Below are 22,751 nucleotides of genomic sequence, written 5' to 3' on the forward strand. Positions count from 1 at the left end.
CTACCTGCTCCCCCGTTAATTACGCAACTGAAACTATATCAAAGTAATCCCTGGCCAGTCCTACACTTAACCTTCATGTGATTTATTAAAAATTCCATTACTACATTGTACATTTTACACAGGAAGTAAGTTTTACCTGCAAGTATGCAACTTACTTGCTTTCAAGGTAAAAACTCCCAGACCATGAATGACTTTGATGTAGTTGGCCAGCTTAAACACATTGCAATATATGGACAAACAATCTTTGTTTTGTTTAAAGGGAAGGGCATTTTTAGTAGCTTAAGGCACAATATGTCTCAATGTCCTTAATATATTGATAATGGGTTCAGTGCAGAGGACCTCTTGTATTCATCTGTATGAATTTTGTGGTCCCAGCCTCATTTTACCATTACTTAATTGTTTAAAAATGAGTGGTGTGTGCATCTTTCCCTTTATTGCTATAGTTTATACAGGGGCAGTGGCCAGCTCCATGTTGTAGCTACCACCCTTCCCAGCTATAGTCAGGTGATCCCAATGGTGGCCAATAAAAGGGCAGCCAAGTTTGGGAGTTTTAACCTTGAAAGCAGCAAGCAAGTTGCAGGTTAAACTTAGTCCTTGTGTAAAATGTATAATGAAGCAATAGAATTCTTAATGAATCAGATGCAGGTTAAGGGTAGGACTGGCCAGATATGGGATGACTTTGATGTAGTTCGCCAGCTTAAATATATTGTAATATATGGATAAACAATCCCTGTTTTGTTTAAAGGGGAGGGCTGGAATGGAACCAAGGACCCCAGTGTTGAAAACAGCACACCAGCAGTGATTCAAATCCTACTGGGGTGGAACTAGTGATAAGCAGCACGTGAGCCTAAGGGTGGTGGGGCATTGGTCCTAAGAGCACAGAAGCAGACTATCACTGTTTGTTATCAATCTGTGAAGTATGTTTGAGTAAAAAAAGACATTTCTAAAAAAAAAATACCAAAACTATTGTTCCCCCCCCCAAACAGAGTACGGGCTCCATTAGTGGACATCTCCATTGAAGGAAACAAAAAGCATTGAGGATTTTTTTGGCATGAAGCGTATGGCGTAGTCTAACCGAAGGTGCATGGCCGCTAAGGGCCTTACAATTGCACAGGTAGGCCCTGGTATTTCAGGTACACAGAGGCCCAATCAGCCAACACAGAGGCCCAAACAGCCCCACCAGCCCACTAAATACTGACTTCTATGGCACCTTATAGCAGCCTCTCTGGCATTTGCCAGAACTCACAGATTGCCGGGCCTGGTAACAGTAAATGACAACCACGCAGAATAAAAACTATCCCGTATGTCCCGAGTATCTCAGCAGTGGGAATCAAACACCTATAAGTACATGATATATTATTCACCTCGGGTGCTTCCAAATTCTGTGCTATGTTTGTATGTTTTTATGGGATAGGGTATTTTACCCTTTATAATTGTTGTTGTACATAGTTAATCGTTATGCTGAGATACTCTGGACCTTTTGGAAAATAGTATTTAGTCTGTGTGGTTGGCATTTTTGATATGTTTAGACACTGAGTAGGCCTGAGTCTCCAAGGGAGTTGTAGTTCATCTTTAGTGTTGATACTAATAGTAAATGACTCCTTACATCTTTTTTTTAATTTTTTTATTTTTTAAATTTATTTAGCATTAAGATGGTTTCTTTCTTTCTTTCTTTCTTTCTTTCTTTCTTTCTTTCTTTCTTTCTTTCTTTCTTTCTTTCTTTCCTTCCTTCCTTCCATACTGTATATTAGTTCTTGTTCTTCTAAAATTCAGCTTTATTTCTTGGTATCAAGTTTTTTCATTCTTATTTAACATTAAGATGGTTTGTTCCTTTCATGTGGTTTGGCCCACCGCCCACCCTAAACCACATACTGTATATTAGTTCTTGTTCTTCTAAAATTCATCTTTATTTCTTGGTATCAAGTTCTTTCTTTCTTTCTTTCTTTCTTTCTTTCTTTCTTTCTTTCTTTCTTTCTTTCTTTCTTTCTTTCTTTCTTTCTTTCTTTCTTTCTTTCCTTCCTTCCTTCCATACTGTATATTACTTCTTGTTCTTCTAAAATTCAGCTTTATTTCTTGGTATCAAATTCTTTCTTTCTTATTTAGCATTAAGATGGTTTGTTCCTTTGATGTGGTTTGGCCCACCGCCCACCCTAAACCACATACTGTATATTAGTTCTTATAAAATTTTATTTGTTGGTATCAAGTTCTTTCTTTCTTTCTTTCTTTCTTTCTTTCTTTCTTTCTTTCTTTCTTTCTTTCTTTCTTTCTTTCTCATGCTTCTTCTTCCACATACCATTTTTTTATCCATATCAGTTTCACTCAGTGTTTGACTAGAGAATCAGAGGCATGATATATCTCAAGAAGAAGAGAGTGAAAAGTACAAAGAACACAATGACTGCAGCAATCACAAACTCTCTATGCTTGAATAATTTGCTGATGTTGCGCCATCCAGTAAATTTAAGCGCTTTAAATATGTTCTGGAACCAAAGATATGAAGTTTCTGGACGGATTGGTTTACTCAGAGTTGGATTTGTATTCGGGGGGTCTCTCCCCTTTCCAGCTGGTCTTTCCTCTGCTTCTTTTTCAGTAAGGACCTCTAATGTCAGTTCAACCTTGCCTGTTAAATTGTATTGTTCATCGGTTCTATATAGCATGGCCACCATCCTTTCATGGATTTCTTTTTAAACAAAGAAACCATCTGTGGCTTGTCCATTAACTTCAGTGAACACTGGTTTGGTTCTGTTGCTGGCATAATAACATTGTTTAAATCCAGCTCAATGCATCCTATGTAGTCATCTCTGGAAAACTTATCATTATCCCATATCTGAACAACAAGTCTGGGTGGCAGCTTTATCTCTGTTGCATCGAGACTCCATACATGTTCCTTTTTAGAAATGATGCACTGTTGTTCTGTTGGGAGGTAATCAAATGGGAAGACAAATCGCCAGTTAAAGTTGCCTTCTCCATCCAGAGATCTGTAATGTACATCTGTTCTCTGTTTATCGTCTTCCTTGCCAAGGAGCCACCCTTTAACATAAATGTCGCTCATTTTCTCTCCAAAGATGTTTACATCATCAAGGATGACATCTTTGGTGTTCCAGACAATCACGCGTAGAACATATTGTTTAGGTTTGCGAGGGGTGATATTGACAGCAGGTCCCGGAGGTCCTAAGCTTCTTGGGAAAATATCCACCCACATTTCCACTCTTCCTTGTGGAATGTCAGGTTGGCAAGCATTGTACAATGTCCTCTTCTCAACATGTTCTGGAACGATTCCCTGATTACGAAGAGCTTGTAGAGCAAGGCATTCACTTGCTGGTCCAAGAAATTCATGAGCTTTTTCAATACTCGCCCAAGTATACCGCGACCCTGAAAATATCAGTGTTTTCCCTTCATCTTCATAGACAGGAGGCGGTATTGCTCGACATCTGGCCAGGTTCTGTAGGATTTCAGATGGCTTCAGCTGATCTCGCCACTGATTTACTCCAGATATGCAGTAGGTTTCTGGTACTCCGCAATGGCTTCTAAATCGCGAAAGGAGCCTGTTTTCAAGGTCGATGATTGTTTCACCAACTTTGTCATCTCCCGATAGCGCATCATAGTCGTAAACGGAGATTTTCAGGTCTTTGTCTTGTGGTATAATACAGCTCAATTCGTACATTCTTCCAAACACTGGATTTAATGTGTTGGGTACGTAGTTCTCCTGGTCTGTAACCACATTCTTTTTCAAGGTCAGTTTTATATAGGGATCACACAATCCATTGTTATCCTTTGGCTGCAGGTCTATGCCTCTCACTATGTATACTCGTACAATGCACTCCTGAGGCCCATTATCAGGCAACTCACGGAAGTGCTGTGGAGGAAGTGGGGCATCTGGATCCTCTGGGATTCGGTACATACAGAAAGATCCCTTAAACTCTCCTGCAACAGTTGGCTCGTCATCATATGTAGCCTTCCCTGTGTATAGCTTGAATGTTTGACAGAAATCTGTAAGTCCGAGGAACTCTGGGACTCTCTCTAACTCACAGTCGTACACTTTTAAGGTATCATATTTCCTCTGATTGTACAGGCCAGACTTGTCGTGTTCTCCTTTAGAGGCAAAGTACTTTGCCCACCAATCGACATCATCTTCCTCCTCTATAGCTAGTAGAGTTTCTTCTGCACCTTCCATGTCTATCACAACATCGGGCCATGTAGTGATAGGTGCAACTCTAAGGTCTGGAGGATTGTCTTGATTCATGCTGTAGGGATCACAGTGGAATTCTTCCAGCTGCTCAAAAGTACATTGCCCTACAACTTCTTTCCTTCCAAAACGCTTGTTGGCTATAACTTTTATAACAATGGGTGGAGTATATATTTCTTCTTGTGGTAAATACACTTTCATGGAGAGAACTGCACTCTGGAAGTTTGGATTCCTTCCCAATATTCCACTTATTGCAGCTTCAACCATTTCTCCACCACATTCTACAATAAGAGTTGCCGATCTTACAGATTCCAAATGACTTATATTTCGTAGGCCCCAAGTAAGTATCTCAACGCCAGTTAGCTGTAGCACAGGCCGAATTCCTTCTGGCACCATATAAATATTTGGTGCCCTCTCTGATGGAAGAACAGGGATAATGCATCCATCGTTTTCTTGAAGTAAAAGTTCTGCGGGCCACAAGGATGTCACCACAGTGTCTTTTCCCCATTGTAACTGGACACCAGAAAAGTTTTGGCGTGTCACTTACATTTGGGTCCAGCTTCACCATTGGAAAAAATAAGCTTCGGCCAAGGAAATCGTCTTCTCCCCCTGGGTCCCTGTCATATAGTTCAATAACAATGCTAGGGGGATTCTGTTCTGTTTCACGGGGCTCTCCACAGATTTCAATGTCACTAAAGACAAGTGTTTGGTCCCACGTTGGATTGAGGGTACAGTTAATTATTTCTGTCCTCTTGCTTTGGTAAAGGAAAGAGACATGAGCATATGGATCTGAAAAGCTGTCTCTGTCCATTGGCGTGAGACCACGAGCCTGATACAGGTAACATCTAAGATGGTACGTGTAAGCTTTGTCATATGTACAGGAAACAAACGGAACATGCTCCCTGTAAAAGTCTCTTGGCTTGTCTATTTGGTCTTTTTTTCTGTTCATTTCCATGCACAAGATTGCCTTCCAGGTTAAATATGGAAGATGCTTCACCACAAGAGACCAAATTTCTTATCCAGCGCCTTCGACGGAAAGTGTCAGTGCTACATTTGTTCCTATGAAATCGCCACCCTGACACTGCAGCATACTCCCATCCTTTGTCCTTCTTTGGAGGCATAACTTCCTCTTTGGGAGTAGAGACTTTAGATCTCCTGCGCACCAGTCTTCGGCGTCGGTGGGTATGATATGTCTTCTCTGAGGAAACCCAGTGCTGTGGCTGGTTATTGGGAGAGGAAGCCATTCCATATTCCCAACCATTTTCATCCACAGCCCGGTTAACTTCACATTTCCACGTATCATCATCCCACATCCATCCATGAGGGCAGTCAATCTTATCTGGTGAAGATAATATTTCACCAGTAGCATTAGTGTATGCTTCTTTTGGCATTTGCCATTTTCCATTTGAAAGCCGCTTCTCATGCTCAAACACTTCATCCGTAATTTCTTGGTGCCCGTTATAATCTTCATGTGGTAAGCTCCTTTCATTGTCGACCTGCCAATCGCTTTCCCATTTCCAGCCTTCGGGAACCACAAAGCTTTTCTTTTTTAGCTTCACTGTGCCGGTGGCATCAGAGAATTTGTGGTGGTTTAGCAGGAACATGGAGCTCCATTTACCTGATAACCGTGACTGATTTTCATACATTTCTGCATGAACACTAAAAGTCCCTTGCATGGATTTGTTACATTCATTCTCTGCTTCAGACAATCCCAGCCAGAGGCTCACACGCAACTGAACTGGAACATGCCTGCCTTCGCCCTTGTCCAGAGGGAACTTAAGAAATATTGATTGTATCTTTCCACAGAATTTGCCACATGCCTCTTCACCAGTCTTGGAGAAGAGGATCTGATGGGCAGGGATACGGGTGTATGCCACTCTCTTTTCTGCCTTTATCATCCAGATGATGATGTCTGGCATACTGTTTTGTGGCTCTTCAGACAGCTGTTGCAATCTGTCTATCCATTCCTCAATCATAGGTAGAGCTGACTTTACATCAGTTACTTCCCTTCTTATTCTAGTAGCTGCTTCCCTGATGTGGGTTAGGGCAGACATGCGAAGTTTTTGCCGATGCACATCTAACTCATTAAAATTAATCTTTCCTTCCATAGAAGGCAGTGGTTTCCTAGTATCTTCAATAAGCTGGTCTAATAAACTCTGCCATATTGAAACCACTTCTGTCTTCTGAGTTGTTTGTAGGGCCAATTTCAAGGAAGATAAGCCAGTTTGCAGTCGATCTGTCAGTGCAGTAAGAATATTCACTGCGTCCAGACGGTGGCTTATATCTTCCCAATAAGGTGTTATCGCCACTACAGGTTTTGAGGCATACCATGGTAGGTAATGGTAGAAGTTGCCATCAAATAGAGGTTGTCTATATTGTGTTGTTGATGGCAGTGCCTTACATGTGCTGTCAAATTTGTTGCCATAATTGCCAATGCTCACTTCAAACTGTATGGCTTCCGTGGCATCTTGCAGCATAGTAGCGGAATGGAATACTGCGCACAGGCTGTATTTCCGCTTGAACTGGTATTTCTCTACAGTAAGAACATCCTGCTGAGAGATGTCTTCAATCTTCTTTGCGGAGTCATCCAACTGAGAAGTAAGTTCCACTAAGATTCTTCCTCGATAAGCGATACCTTCTCCCTTTCCATAATTCAGTTCATCATAGTGGTTGGCATAGCGTTTGAACTCCCTTGGACTTCCATACAGGTTTATATAGCTTGGTCCAAAGGTGGGTAAAAAGCCTTCATTTAACCTAGTTCCTTCTAAACCAGTAGCTGGTAAATAAAGTTTGGACAGGGCCAAGTTGGCTGTTCCCACTATGTCGTTCTTGTTTGCTCTGTCCCAGTCATACACTCTAAGCCTAACATTGTCGCACATTGATGGAATCTTCATAGGCAGAGTGATGGCTTGATTCCATATGGGACTGCAACTGTCCCTAATTATTTTCGTCTGTACCTTCTCCCCAGCAAATGCAACTTCAATAAAGGGATCAGCTAAATTCTTCTTGTCAACATTTGACCTGAAGAGTCCCTTCATGCTTCTCAAAAAAGCATCATCCATCTGGGGAATATCATTAGCTCTGTAGATTTTAACAACAGACGTTACAGTCTGCCGAGCTACCCCACTTGTTAACAGAAGATTGTTTTCCACATCATCATCTTCATGGTGTCCTGTAGTTTCAGTCGGTGGCTGATCTCCTCTTCCAAGAATATAGAGGCTTATCTTTAGATAGCCTCTTATTGATAAGCCTGTATCTTTAGGATTACTCAGGACAACCCATTTTCTCATAATGGCGTGACCTGGTTCATCATATATGAATCCAGCATCAATCTTAAATTCACCAATCAGGCTTTCTGCTCTAAACGTACGAGACTTAAGTGCCTGAATGGTTATAGGCTCCATACGCAGATCTGAAAGTGATCGGCGCATGTCATAAGTCAGCATCTGATTATAAGGAGGATTATTGCCAGACGATATTCTTGTATGTTGAGTGTGGTGTCCAATTTTAACCTTTACAACTGGCTTGATATTGTTTCCAGTCAGCCGACGTCCTTCTATTATACGAACCTGAATCTTAAATTCTTGAGCATTTTCTTTCTTCTCCACTTGCGTGGGTATGTAAATTGGCTGGTTGGTTTGCTGTTGTGTTTGCTGCTTAGGAACACTAGCAATTTCACTCACTACAGCTCTTCCTTCTTCCGCTACAATCTCAGCATCTTCATGAGTTTCATGAGTTTCTTCTATAACTGGTTCGTATTTTTCAGTTTCTTCTAAATCCTTTGGTTTCTTAGATTTTTTTCTGAATAACTTCCCTATCATCCGAAATGGTTTTGTAATAGTTTTGAAAAATGTTCTAGACTTGGAGACCTCCATCTTGTCAACTGATGGTGTTGATCAGATGAAGATCCAATGAATATGAATAGACTATGTACAGAGTAGTTAGGAGGTAACTATCTGTGCCAGTAGTCTCAGATGAAATGATCTCTGAGTTGGCTACACTTGGGTTTCTCACAGCTGTTACCATGGCAACCCAGGTGTTTTGAGTTAACAGTATGGTGAGGTCACAATGGTTGCCATGGCAACCATTGTGAGGTCACAATGGTTGCCACGGCAACCCAGGTGTTTGTGTTTAACAGTAAGTGATGTCATAATTGTTACTATGGCAACCCAGGTGTTTGGGCTTTAGCAGTATTATGATGTCACCATTGTTACTATGGCAACCAAGGTGCCTGGGAATCTAGTCTAAACTAGTCTAGTTGAGTCTAATCTAGCCAGCATATTTTTGAAATAACCGTATAGTAGTAGAGCAAGCACTCAAACAGCAATCTTCCAGACAGACATGTAAAAAGGATTGTTGTTTGTTAGATACATAAGGACACCACATTACGCATTTTGTATCTTACAGACACTTGATCATTGACTGAATAATTCAAACACACACAGCATATCTAAAGGGAAAAGAGACAATAGGCCTTAAAAATACTGAAGTCTATCACAGTGTGCGTTATGAACTACCCTACAGTTAGGTCCATAAATATTTGGACAGAGACAACTTTTTTCTAACTTTGGTTCTGTACATTTCCACAATGAATTTTAAATGAAACAATTCGGATGCAGCTGAACTGCAGACTTTCAGCTTTAATTCAGTGGGTTGAACAAAAAGATTGCATAAAAATGTAAGGAACTAAAGCCTTTTTTTTAGCACAATCACTTCATTGTTAGCCAACCCCCAATGGGAGGGCTAGAGCCATATTGGTACTCTCAATGTTGAAAATAAATCAAAATATCAAAAACTTTCTAAAAAATGTACAAACATAATATAATATACAGACACCATTATTGGTGTTGTCAGTACGAAGGCAAATCAAAACTTAGTAAACAATGCATATATTAAATACACAAACAAAATATACATCGTTAGGGAACGATTGAAAGGAAATGTAACTAATGAGAAATATAATTAATAATTAAATGATTTTGGGTTCAATGTAAAGTTAGAAGTAACAAGTTACATCATGTTCATTATTCATGCCTAAAGGGAATCTGGTAGCCAAAAGTCAAAGTCAGTTTGGTTTCCACAATGAATAATATTTTTGTTAAATCATCCCCTCTCTGGTCCTGAAACACCCTCACATGCATGTAGAAAAGTGTTATTGGAAGAACGCATATGGAAGTGTTTAACTACATTGGTCTCAGTGTTATGTCTTCTGTTGTTGATATGTTCACAGGCCCTTTCTTTTAGAGTCTGACCTGTGTGGCCCACATATTGTTTGCCACAGTTCTGACATGAAATTAAATATTTCGCATTACGTGGGTTACAGTTGATTGGTGGTTTTATCTCAGATGTTTCTTTTGTGGTTTGGGAGGAAAATTTGTCTAATATGTAGACCTATGTAATACTATGTATGGACTCAAAATAGGGCCTGGCATTTCAGGTACACAGAGGCCCGATCAGCCAACACAGAGGCCCAAACAGCCCCACCAGCCCACTAAATACTGACTTCTATGGCACCTTATAGCAGCACCTCTGGCAGTTGCCAGAACTCACAGATTGCCAGTCTGGGCCTGGTAACAGTAAATGACAACCAGGCAGAATAAAAACTATTTTCCCGTATGTCCCGAGTATCTCAGCAGTAGGAATCAAACACCTATAAGTACATGATATATTATTCACCTCAGGTGCCTCCAAATACTGTGCTATGTTTGTTTGTTGTTATGGGATAGGGTATTTTAGCCTTAGTGGAGTGTAAATAAAATGTATAAGATTTTTTTATAATTGTTGTTGCACATAGTTAATCGTTATGCTGAGATACTCGGGACCTTTGGGAAAATAGTATTTATTCAGTGTGGTTGGCATTTTTGATATATTTCGACGCTGAGTAGGCCTGAGTCTCCAAGGGAGTTGTAGTTCATCTTTAGTGTTGATAGTAATAGTAAATGACTCCTTACATCTTTTTTTTATTTTATTTTTTTAAAATTTATTTAGCATTAAGATGGTTTCTTTCTTTCTTTCTTTCTTTCTTTCTTTCTTTCTTCTTTCTTTCTTTCTTTCTTTCTTTCTTTCTTTCTTTCTTCTTTCTTCTTTCTTTCTTTCTTTCTTTCTTCTTTCTTTCTTTCTTTCTTTCCTTCCTTCCTTCCTTCCTTCCTTCCTTCCTTCCTTCCATACTGTATATTAGTTCTTGTTCTTCTAAAATTCAGCTTTATTTCTTGGTATCAAGTTTTTTCATTCTTATTTAACATTAAGATGGTTTGTTCCTTTCATGTGGTTTGGCCCACCGCCCACCCTAAACCACATACTGTATATTAGTTCTTGTTCTTCTAAAATTCATCTTTATTTCTTGGTATCAAGTTCTTTCTTTCTTATTTAGCATTAAGATGGTTTGTTCCTTTGATGTGGTTTGGCCCACCGCCCACCCTAAACCACATACTGTATATTAGTTCTTGTTCTTCTAAAATTTAGCATTATTTGTTGGTATCAAGTTCTTTCTTTCTTTCTTTCTTTCTTTCTTTCTTTCTTTCTTTCTTTCTTTCTTTCTTTCTTTCTTTCTTTCTCATGCTTCTTCTTCCACATACCATTTTTTTATCCATATCAGTTTCACTCAGTGTTTGACTAGAGAATCAGAGGCATGATATATCTCAAGAAGAAGAGAGTGAAAAGTACAAAGAACACAATGACTGCAGCAATCACAAACTCTCTATGCTTGAATAATTTGCTGATGTTGCGCCATCCAGTAAATTTAAGCGCTTTAAATATGTTCTGGAACCAAAGATATGAAGTTTCTGGACGGATTGGTTTACTCAGAGTTGGATTTGTATTCGGGGGGTCTCTCCCCTTTCCAGCTGGTCTTTCCTCTGCTTCTTTTTCAGTAAGGACCTCTAATGTCAGTTCAACCTTGCCTGTTAAATTGTATTGTTCATCGGTTTCTATATAGCATGGCCACCATCCTTTCATGGATTTCTTTTTAAACAAAGAAACCATCTGTGGCTTGTCCATTAACTTCAGTGAACACTGGTTTGGTTCTGTTGCTGGCATAATAACATTGTTTAAATCCAGCTCAATGCATCCTATGTAGTCATCTCTGGAAAACTTATCATTATCCCATATCTGAACAACAAGTCTGGGTGGCAGCTTTATCTCTGTTGCATCGAGGACTCCATACATGTTCCTTTTTAGAAATGATGCACTGTTGTTCTGTTGGGAGGTAATCAAATGGGAAGACAAATCGCCAGTTAAAGTTGCCTTCTCCATCCAGAGATCTGTAATGTACATCTGTTCTCTGTTTATCGTCTTCCTTGCCAAGGAGCCACCCTTTAACATAAATGTCGCTCATTTTCTCTCCAAAGATGTTTACATCATCAAGGATGACATCTTTGGTGTTCCAGACAATCACGCGTAGAACATATTGTTAGGTTTGCGAGGGGTGATATTGACAGCAGGTCCCGGAGGTCCTAAGCTTCTTGGGAAAATATCCACCCACATTTCCACTCTTCCTTGTGGAATGTCAGGTTGGCAAGCATTGTACAATGTCCTCTTCTCAACATGTTCTGGAACGATTCCCTGATTACGAAGAGCTTGTAGAGCAAGGCATTCACTTGCTGGCCAAGAAATTCATGAGCTTTTTCAATACTCGCCCAAGTATACCGCGACCCTGAAAATATCAGTGTTTTCCCTTCATCTTCATAGACAGGAGGCGGTATTGCTCGACATCTGGCCAGGTTCTGTAGGATTTCAGATGGCTTCAGCTGATCTCGCCACTGATTTACTCCAGATATGCAGTAGGTTTCTGGTACTCCGCAATGGCTTCTAAATCGCGAAGGAGCCTGTTTTCAAGGTCGATGATTGTTTCACCAACTTTGTCATCTCCCGATTAGCGCATCATAGTCGTAAACGGAGATTTTCAGGTCTTTGTCTTGTGGTATAATACAGCTCAATTCGTACATTCTTCCAAACACTGGATTTAATGTGTTGGGTACGTAGTTCTCCTGGTCTGTAACCACATTCTTTTTCAAGGTCAGTTTATATAGGGATCACACAATCCATTGTTATCCTTTGGCTGCAGGTCTATGCCTCTCACTATGTATACTCGTACAATGCACTCCTGAGGCCCATTATCAGGCAACTCACGGAAGTGCTGTGGAGGAAGTGGGGGCATCTGGATCCTCTGGGATTCGGTACATACAGAAAGATCCCTTAAACTCTCCTGCAACAGTTGGCTCGTCATCATATGTAGCCTTCCCTGTGTATAGCTTGAATGTTTGACAGAAATCTGTAAGTCCGAGGAACTCTGGGACTCTCTCTAACTCACAGTCGTACACTTTTAAGGTATCATATTTCCTCTGATTGTACAGGCCAGACTTGTCGTGTTCTCCTTTAGAGGCAAAGTACTTTGCCCACCAATCGACATCATCTTCCTCCTCTATAGCTAGTAGAGTTTCTTCTGCACCTTCCATGTCTATCACAACATCGGGCCATGTAGTGATAGGTGCAACTCTAAGGTCTGGAGGATTGTCTTGATTCATGCTGTAGGGATCACAGTGGAATTCTTCCAGCTGCTCAAAAGTACATTGCCCTACAACTTCTTTCCTTCCAAAACGCTTGTTGGCTATAACTTTTATAACAATGGGTGGAGTATATATTTCTTCTTGTGGTAAATACACTTTCATGGAGAGAACTGCACTCTGGAAGTTTGGATTCCTTCCCAATATTCCACTTATTGCAGCTTCAACCATTTCTCCACCACATTCTACAATAAGAGTTGCCGATCTTACAGATTCCAAATGACTTATATTTCGTAGGCCCCAAGTAAGTATCTCAACGCCAGTTAGCTGTAGCACAGGCCGAATTCCTTCTGGCACCATATAAATATTTGGTGCCCTCTCTGATGGAAGAACAGGGATAATGCATCTATCGTTTTCTTGAAGTAAAAGTTCTGCGGCCACAAGGATGTCACCACAGTGTCTTTTCCCCATTGTAACTGGACACCAGAAAAGTTTTGGCGTGTCACTTACATTTGGGTCCAGCTTCACCATTGGAAAAAATAAGCTTCGGCCAAGGAAATCGTCTTCTCCCCCTGGGTCCCTGTCATATAGTTCAATAACAATGCTAGGGGGATTCTGTTCTGTTTCACGGGGCTCTCCACAGATTTCAATGTCACTAAAGACAAGTGTTTGGTCCCACGTTGGATTGAGGGTACAGTTAATTATTTCTGTCCTCTTGCTTTGGTAAAGGAAAGAGACATGAGCATATGGATCTGAAAAGCTGTCTCTGTCCATTGGCGTGAGACCACGAGCCTGATACAGGTAACATCTAAGATGGTACGTGTAAGCTTTGTCATATGTACAGGAAACAAACGGAACATGCTCCCTGTAAAAGTCTCTTGGCTTGTCTATTTGGTCTTTTTTCTGTTCATTTCCATGCACAAGATTGCCTTCCAGGTTAAATATGGAAGATGCTTCACCACAAGAGACCAAATTTCTTATCCAGCGCCTTCGACGGAAAGTGTCAGTGCTACATTTGTTCCTATGAAATCGCCACCCTGACACTGCAGCATTACTCCCATCCTTTGTCCTTCTTTGGAGGCATAACTTCCTCTTTGGGAGTAGAGACTTTAGATCTCCTGCGCACCAGTCTTCGGCGTCGGTGGGTATGATATGTCTTCTCTGAGGAAACCCAGTGCTGTGGCTGGTTATTGGGAGAGGAAGCCATTCCATATTCCCAACCATTTTCATCCACAGCCCGGTTAACTTCACATTTCCACGTATCATCATCCCACATCCATCCATGAGGGCAGTCAATCTTATCTGGTGAAGATAATATTTCACCAGTAGCATTAGTGTATGCTTCTTTTGGCATTTGCCATTTTCCATTTGAAAGCCGCTTCTCATGCTCAAACACTTCATCCGTAATTTCTTGGTGCCCGTTATAATCTTCATGTGGTAAGCTCCTTTCATTGTCGACCTGCCAATCGCTTTCCCATTTCCAGCCTTCGGGAACCACAAAGCTTTTCTTTTTTAGCTTCACTGTGCCGGTGGCATCAGAGAATTTGTGGTGGTTTAGCAGGAACATGGAGCTCCATTTACCTGATAACCGTGACTGATTTTCATACATTTCTGCATGAACACTAAAAGTCCCTTGCATGGATTTGTTACATTCATTCTCTGCTTCAGACAATCCCAGCCAGAGGCTCACACGCAACTGAACTGGAACATGCCTGCCTTCGCCCTTGTCCAGAGGGAACTTAAGAAATATTGATTGTATCTTTCCACAGAATTTGCCACATGCCTCTTCACCAGTCTTGGAGAAGAGGATCTGATGGGCAGGGATACGGGTGTATGCCACTCTCTTTTCTGCCTTTATCATCCAGATGATGATGTCTGGCATACTGTTTTGTGGCTCTTCAGACAGCTGTTGCAATCTGTCTATCCATTCCTCAATCATAGGTAGAGCTGACTTTACATCAGTTACTTCCCTTCTTATTCTAGTAGCTGCTTCCCTGATGTGGGTTAGGGCAGACATGCGAAGTTTTTGCCGATGCACATCTAACTCATTAAAATTAATCTTTCCTTCCATAGAAGGCAGTGGTTTCCTAGTATCTTCAATAAGCTGGTCTAATAAACTCTGCCATATTGAAACCACTTCTGTCTTCTGAGTTGTTTGTAGGGCCAATTTCAAGGAAGATAAGCCAGTTTGCAGTCGATCTGTCAGTGCAGTAAGAATATTCACTGCGTCCAGACGGTGGCTTATATCTTCCCAATAAGGTGTTATCGCCACTACAGGTTTTGAGGCATACCATGGTAGGTAATGGTAGAAGTTGCCATCAAATAGAGGTTGTCTATATTGTGTTGTTGATGGCAGTGCCTTACATGTGCTGTCAAATTTGTTGCCATAATTGCCAATGCTCACTTCAAACTGTATGGCTTCCGTGGCATCTTGCAGCATAGTAGCGGAATGGAATACTGCGCACAGGCTGTATTTCCGCTTGAACTGGTATTTCTCTACAGTAAGAACATCCTGCTGAGAGATGTCTTCAATCTTCTTTGCGGAGTCATCCAACTGAGAAGTAAGTTCCACTAAGATTCTTCCTCGATAAGCGATACCTTCTCCCTTTCCATAATTCAGTTCATCATAGTGGTTGGCATAGCGTTTGAACTCCCTTGGACTTCCATACAGGTTTATATAGCTTGGTCCAAAGGTGGGTAAAAAGCCTTCATTTAACCTAGTTCCTTCTAAACCAGTAGCTGGTAAATAAAGTTTGGACAGGGCCAAGTTGGCTGTTCCCACTATGTCGTTCTTGTTTGCTCTGTCCCAGTCATACACTCTAAGCCTAACATTGTCGCACATTGATGGAATCTTCATAGGCAGAGTGATGGCTTGATTCCATATGGGACTGCAACTGTCCCTAATTATTTTCGTCTGTACCTTCTCCCCAGCAAATGCAACTTCAATAAAGGGATCAGCTAAATTCTTCTTGTCAACATTTGACCTGAAGAGTCCCTTCATGCTTCTCAAAAAAGCATCATCCATCTGGGGAATATCATTAGCTCTGTAGATTTTAACAACAGACGTTACAGTCTGCCGAGCTACCCCACTTGTTAACAGAAGATTGTTTTCCACATCATCATCTTCATGGTGTCCTGTAGTTTCAGTCGGTGGCTGATCTCCTCTTCCAAGAATATAGAGGCTTATCTTTAGATAGCCTCTTATTGATAAGCCTGTATCTTTAGGATTACTCAGGACAACCCATTTTCTCATAATGGCGTGACCTGGTTCATCATATATGAATCCAGCATCAATCTTAAATTCACCAATCAGGCTTTCTGCTCTAAACGTACGAGACTTAAGTGCCTGAATGGTTATAGGCTCCATACGCAGATCTGAAAGTGATCGGCGCATGTCATAAGTCAGCATCTGATTATAAGGAGGATTATTGCCAGACGATATTCTTGTATGTTGAGTGTGGTGTCCAATTTTAACCTTTACAACTGGCTTGATATTGTTTCCAGTCAGCCGACGTCCTTCTATTATACGAACCTGAATCTTAAATTCTTGAGCATTTTCTTTCTTCTCCACTTGCGTGGGTATGTAAATTGGCTGGTTGGTTTGCTGTTGTGTTTGCTGCTTAGGAACACTAGCAATTTCACTCACTACAGCTCTTCCTTCTTCCGCTACAATCTCAGCATCTTCATGAGTTTCATGAGTTTCTTCTATAACTGGTTCGTATTTTTCAGTTTCTTCTAAATCCTTTGGTTTCTTAGATTTTTTTCTGAATAACTTCCCTATCATCCGAAATGGTTTTGTAATAGTTTTGAAAAATGTTCTAGACTTGGAGACCTCCATCTTGTCAACTGATGGTGTTGATCAGATGAAGATCCAATGAATATGAATAGACTATGTACAGAGTAGTTAGGAGGTAACTATCTGTGCCAGTAGTCTCAGATGAAATGATCTCTGAGTTGGCTACACTTGGGTTTCTCACAGCTGTTACCATGGCAACCCAGGTGTTTTGAGTTAACAGTATGGTGAGGTCACAATGGTTGCCATGGCAACCATTGTGAGGTCACAATGGTTGCCACGGCAACCCAGGTGTTTGTGTTTAACAGTAAGTGATGTCATAATTGTTACTATGGCAACCCAGGTGTTTGGGCTTTAGCAGTATTATGATGTCACCATTGTTACTATGGCAACCAAGGTGCCTGGGAATCTAGTCTAAACTAGTCTAGTTGAGTCTAATCTAGCCAGCATATTTTTGAAATAACCGTATAGTAGTAGAGCAAGCACTCAAACAGCATTTTGTATCTTACAGACACTTGATCATTGACTGAATAATTCAAACACACACAGCATATCTAAAGGGAAAATAGACAATAGGCCTTAAAAATACTGAATCACAGTGTGCTTTATGAACTACCTACAGTTAGGTCCATAAATATTTGGATAGAGACAACTTTTTTCTAACTTTGGTTCTGTACATTACCACATGAATTTTAAATGAAACAATTCGGATGCAGCTGAACTGCAGACGTTCAGCTTTAATTCAGTGGGTTGAACAAAAAGATTGCATAAAAATGTAAGGAACTAAAGCCTTTTTTTAACACAATCACTTCATTGTTAGCCAACCCCCAATGGGAGGGCTAGAGCCATATTGGTACTCTCAATGTTGAAAATAAATCAAAATATCAAAAACTTTATAAAAAATGTACAAACATAATATAATATACAGACACCATTATTGGTGTTGTGAGTACGAAGGCAAATCAAAACTTAGTAAACAATGCATATATTAAATACACAAACAAAATATACATGGTTAGGGAACTATTGAAAGGAAATGTAACTAATGAGAAATATAATTAATAATTAAATGATTTTGGGTTCAATGTAAAGTTAGAAGTAACAAGTTACATCATGTTCATTATTCATGCCTAAAGGGAATCTGGTAGCCAAAAGTCAAAGTCAGTTTGGTTTCCACGATGAATAATATATTTGTTAAATCATCCCCTCTCTGGTCAAAAAAACACCCTCACATGCATGTAGAAAAGTGTTATTGGAAGAACGCATATGGAAGTGTTTAACCACATTGGTCTCAGTGTTATGTCTTCTGTTGTTAAGTTCACGGGCCCTTTGTTCTAGAATCTGATCTGTATGGCCCACATATTGTTTGCCACAGTTCTGACCTGAAATTAAATATATAACAATATGTGTGTAACAGTTGATTTTTATGGGTATGAATCATACTGGGAGATAAAATGTTTCTAAGTGTCCTAGATTTTCTGGACACAACTATTCCATAAAATACCATCTAAAATGGGATCTGTATTTAGTGTCTCTATATTCCTCTTTATAATAATCACAATGTCAAAATACTGAGGACTGTAAGTCAGAATACATGAATGCTGATTTTTATACTAAATAAAGTGTTCGTAGGAGTATACATGGCTTTGCAAAGGCTTTTGTCTGGCTAAATATATGATATCCACATATGAGTAGTAGTTCAAACACAGACATCTAATTATTAAAAATTGGCCATTTGGAATGTTACCAATCAGATGTGGGGGATGAGATGAGGAAGCCTTAATAATGGTATTAGTAGTACAATCTCTACAAGATGTCACTATGGTTTGATTGGCATTCGAAAGAGAAATTCCAAGAAATGCAATTGATTTGGGGTAAATCTCATACGTGAATTTAAGATTCAAATTGTTATCATTGATATACCCGACCATACTAGAATAAGGTTGTCTATGTAGCAGCCATAGAACTTGATGAAATTGATGAAAGGGGTAAAAATTATGATAAATAAAGTTCTCCTCCCCCCACCCCATATACAAATTAGCAAAAGAGGGGGCAAATTTGGCCCCCATAGATGTACCACATATTTGAACATAGGACTTATTTTCAAAGAGAAAAAAATTGTGTGTCAATAACAATTGTATAGTTTCCAAGATAAAATCTTCCATTGGTTGAGAATAGGTACTATGTGCATTTAAGTGGTGTGCTATGGCCCTAAGGCCCAAAGTATGAGGTATACACAAGTAAAGAGAGGCTTTATCTATAGTGATCCATGTATAGGAAGTATGCCAATGAAATCCATCCATCAAATAAATAACATGGGAACTGTCTTTAAGATAGCTGAGAAGTCTAAATACCAAAAGTTGTAAAAAAATAATCAATTAACTCCGAAAGTTGTTTACCCACAATAATGCATATCCCTAAAGGGGTACGCTCTGGTTTGTATATTTTGGGTAAGAGGTAGAAAATTGGGCAGACTGTAAACTGTACTTTCAGGTAGTCCACAGTCCCATCAGGTATCAAGGATTTGTTACTTGCAGTGTCCATAAGTTGAACTAAAATTTGTTGATATTGATTCATAGAGTTAGTACTTAGGGACATACAGATTTTTTAAAGATATTCTCACATCCAAAGTCAGATTATGATTGGATGAAAATGTTCTTTTGGGAAGTTGGCGATTGATCATCTCTCTCTCTCTCTGCTTGTTTATGGAATATCTTAAAGGGAAACTGTTAGCAGACTTCTGCACTGAATCTATTTTTCAAAAGAGAAAACTTATTTCATTTTGAAATTTGACATGGGGCTAGACTTATTGTCAGTCATTTCACAGTCATTACCAGTCATGTGACCAGAGCCGGGCCAACCAGGCCAGGCGCCCTAGGCAACCTGGCGGGCCACGGCGCCGGCTCTGTGCGCGCTTTACTGCGCATGCGCAATTTTTTTGCCAGCGCGCATGTGCGATTGTTTTTTGCCAGCGCGCATCCGTGAAATTTCGCTGCAGCGCGCATGGGCAGAAGCGCAAGCCAGTGGCAGTCGGGGAGAGCACGGGACCGGACACGGGGTAGGCGACAGAGCAGGTACGTGCCTGGCGCCCCCTCAGCTTTGCGCCCTAGGCACGTGCCTACTCTGCCTACCCCTAGTTCCGGCCCTGCATGTGACTTCCGCTCTGATAAACTTCAGTCACTCTTTACAGCTGTACTGAAAATTTGAGTGATATCCCCCCCCCCCAGCAGCCTTATAACAGAACAATGGGAAGGTAACCAGATAGCATCTCCCTGACACAAGATAACAGCTGCCTGGTAGATCTAAGAACAACACTCAATAGTTAAAATCCATGTCCCACTGCAACACTTTAGGTTACATTGAGTTGAGAAGCAACAGTCTGACAGAAAGCAGTTCCATCCTAAAATGCTGGCTTTTTCTGAAAGCACATGACCAGGCAAAATGACCTGAGATAGCTGCCTACACACCAATATTACAACAAAAAAAATACACTAATTGGTTCAGGCAGGTCTGGACTCGGAGTCAAAATAGGCCCTGACTTTTTAAGTACACAGAGGCCCAAACAGCCACCCACCAGCCCACTAAATAGTGACTGTTTATGGCATCTTACAGCAGCCCCTCTAGCATTTGCCAGAACCCACAGATTGCCCGTCTGGGCCTGGGTTCAGGAATTACATTTTATATAGTAGAGTAAATTATTTGAAATGTAAGCAGTGTAATTTAGAATTAAAAACTACACCATAAAAATTATGACTGAATGCCTTTAAGATACAACAACTTTTTTGCACCCTTGGAAAGTGCACTCTACATAAAAATAAATCCCAAATTTCAAAAAATACAAACTCTTAAAGAAACAGTTCAGTGTGAAAAAACTGTGTAAATTGATAGGCTGTGCAAAATAAAAAAATGTTTCTAATAGTTAGTTAGCCAAAAATGTAATGTATAAAGGCTGGAGTGACTGGATGTCTAACATAATAGCCAGAATAACTGAGCTAGTCAGCGACTTGAAGGGGGGCCACGTGGTACATATCTGTTCAGTGAGTTTGCAATTAATCCTCAACATTCAGCTCAGATTCAAAAGCAATAGATATGACCCATGTGCCTCCCCCTCAAGTCTCTGATTGGTTACTGCCTGGTAACCAGTCAGTGGAAGTCAAGAGAGTTGAAAAGCAAGGAGTAGTGTTCTGGCTATTATGTTAGACATCGAGTCACTCCAGCCTTTATACATTACATTTTTACACTGAACAATTCCTTTAAAGTGTTGCCTGAGATAAGGTCTTAACTCACTCTATTATACAGACTGGACCTGCCTACATCCATATGGTTTACCATGCATTTGTTTATTTTGCCTTTTTAAAGTGCTGTTTTTAATTTTACAACCTTTCACAAACAACAGGGTCATAGATATTTACAAACTCTTAAGATAAAGTATAATTCATTCTGTTTTGTCTGGTTCATATTCTGAAATCCCTGCCATAAGGCAATATCAGGCTGGGTATTTTGATCTCCTCTGCCATCAAGCAGAAAATAACGTGGGTTACGCAATTCCTTCCTATCTGGTATTGGAAATGCTGTGATTGAAGCAAATATATGATTGAAAAGTAGTCCTCTGATCAGAAATGCTCAAGTGGGCAATTTTGAATGGAGTTCTGCCTGTTGTTTTAGGGCTATGGCACACTATGTGATTTTGGGTTTGAAATCATGATTTTCAACAGCAATTTCTTAAAATCAAATGTGCATTCCCAGATGAAGTTGTTGCTTTGACACATGGCATTTCTGAGTCATAATTGCCTGACTTTGGAAATAAAGGCTATTGATTTTGAAAGTTTTGGGAGGGATTTCAAACTGCTGATTGTGTGGCCAATAAAATGCTAAAGGGGTGATTGACTTATTATGCTACAGTGTGCAAAGTGCAATTTTGAACACAATCACCATGTATTTAATCCACAGTGCAGGGCATTTTCTTATAATTCCAGTGTCATTGAAATTGCCAGAAGTAGTGATGAGCAAATGTATTCACCAACCATGGATTCACAGCGAAATTTGGAATTTTGTCATGTACTTTAAGGAAAATGAGTGATTCACAGAGCAGAAGATAGAGAGAATATAGAGCAACACCTTAAAGATGGCGTTTAGAGCTTTTAGCAATTAAAGAAATGTGACACTGTTCAATGCTTGATTTTAACCATATATAGTTAAGTGCAGTATTGATGTATTTTTACCATACATAGTATGCTAGTTGCTAAAATGTATATACTTCTTATATTCTGTGTGGGGGAAACATATATAAAGCTTCATTTGGGGGGGAGGCTCTTTGACTACTGCCTGGACTTCAAAGTGCCTGGTTATGTTGGAATTGCTGCTGAGCCATTTTATGGAGGGGTCCCTCAGCTAAGTATCAATAAATTGCTTATGTTTGTTTTACTTGTGTGTGTCAGTTTAATCACTCTACAGACTGAACAAGAGCCTATCTCAATACATTTGGTGTCAGAAGTGGGATCTGTAGTTTGATTACTGAAGGTGTCTGTACGTCTACTCTACCTCTTTCCCTTGTCTATGCAGAAATTGTATTTTTTGTATTAGGTCTGGGGATAGTAGGTACTGTTTGTGTATTGTGTATTTAAATAAGAGACATTTTAAAAAAATGTTGTGGATAAAAAGGCTGAAAGGGGTGGGGAAAAGCACTAGTGAGAGAATGGGGATATTGCCCAGTTGGGTGTCACAGCACAGTGGATATCAGTAGCCCGGGAATGTGCTTAGTACTCCCCCACCATTGAGGTGGCTAATCCAAAGTATGTAGTAGCGAATCTTGACTTCTCAAAGTATGATAAGAGGGAAAGTAGAGCTGCTGCAGAGGTGGGTTGGTTGTGTTTTCAAGTGTTAGAGCAACAGACTAAGCAGATACAGGATTTAGAGTTACAACTTCAAACTGTCAAAGAGCAATTGCAAATGTTAAGGTAATGCAGTCAGAATGCAGAGCAAGAAAAAGAACAATTAGCTGCACAGTTTGAACAGTATATTATAAAGACTTAATAGGAAAAGGAGGAGAAAGAAACAGAAGCTTGTTAGAAATCACGTAGAAGTGCGGGCTTTGATAACCTCTCAGGATTGGGAGGGGGTGAATGAATGGTCAGGGTCTGAAGAGGGGGTGGATGATGAAATTTGTGAAAATGAAGTTGAGGTCAGACCCATTGTAACTCATAGACAAAAGAGAGAGGTGAGGGAGAAAAGTGGACAGCAGGCAGAACACACATATTCCACATCTGGAGGTGAT

At 40.2% G+C, this 22,751-nt stretch overlaps 1 protein-coding gene and 1 pseudogene across 1 annotated transcript; both read right to left on the reverse strand.

Annotated features, from left to right (window-relative positions):
* Positions 1 to 2,330: 2,330 nt before the first annotated feature.
* LOC121397300 (myoferlin-like) lies at positions 2,331 to 8,748 on the reverse strand. The gene is given in 4 exon segments (XM_041573915.1): positions 2,331 to 2,641; positions 2,644 to 4,654; positions 4,656 to 5,142; positions 5,144 to 8,748. Coding segments are annotated over 4 exon segments (5,724 nt in total). The 5' UTR covers positions 8,059 to 8,748.
* Positions 8,749 to 10,795: 2,047 nt separating this feature from the next.
* On the reverse strand, positions 10,796 to 17,121 carry LOC121397301 (annotated as a pseudogene).
* Positions 17,122 to 22,751: the final 5,630 nt, after the last annotated feature.

The sequence above is a fragment of the Xenopus laevis genome, chromosome 8L (assembly GCF_017654675.1).
Source record: "Xenopus laevis strain J_2021 chromosome 8L, Xenopus_laevis_v10.1, whole genome shotgun sequence".
Classification (NCBI taxonomy): domain Eukaryota; kingdom Metazoa; phylum Chordata; class Amphibia; order Anura; family Pipidae; genus Xenopus; species Xenopus laevis.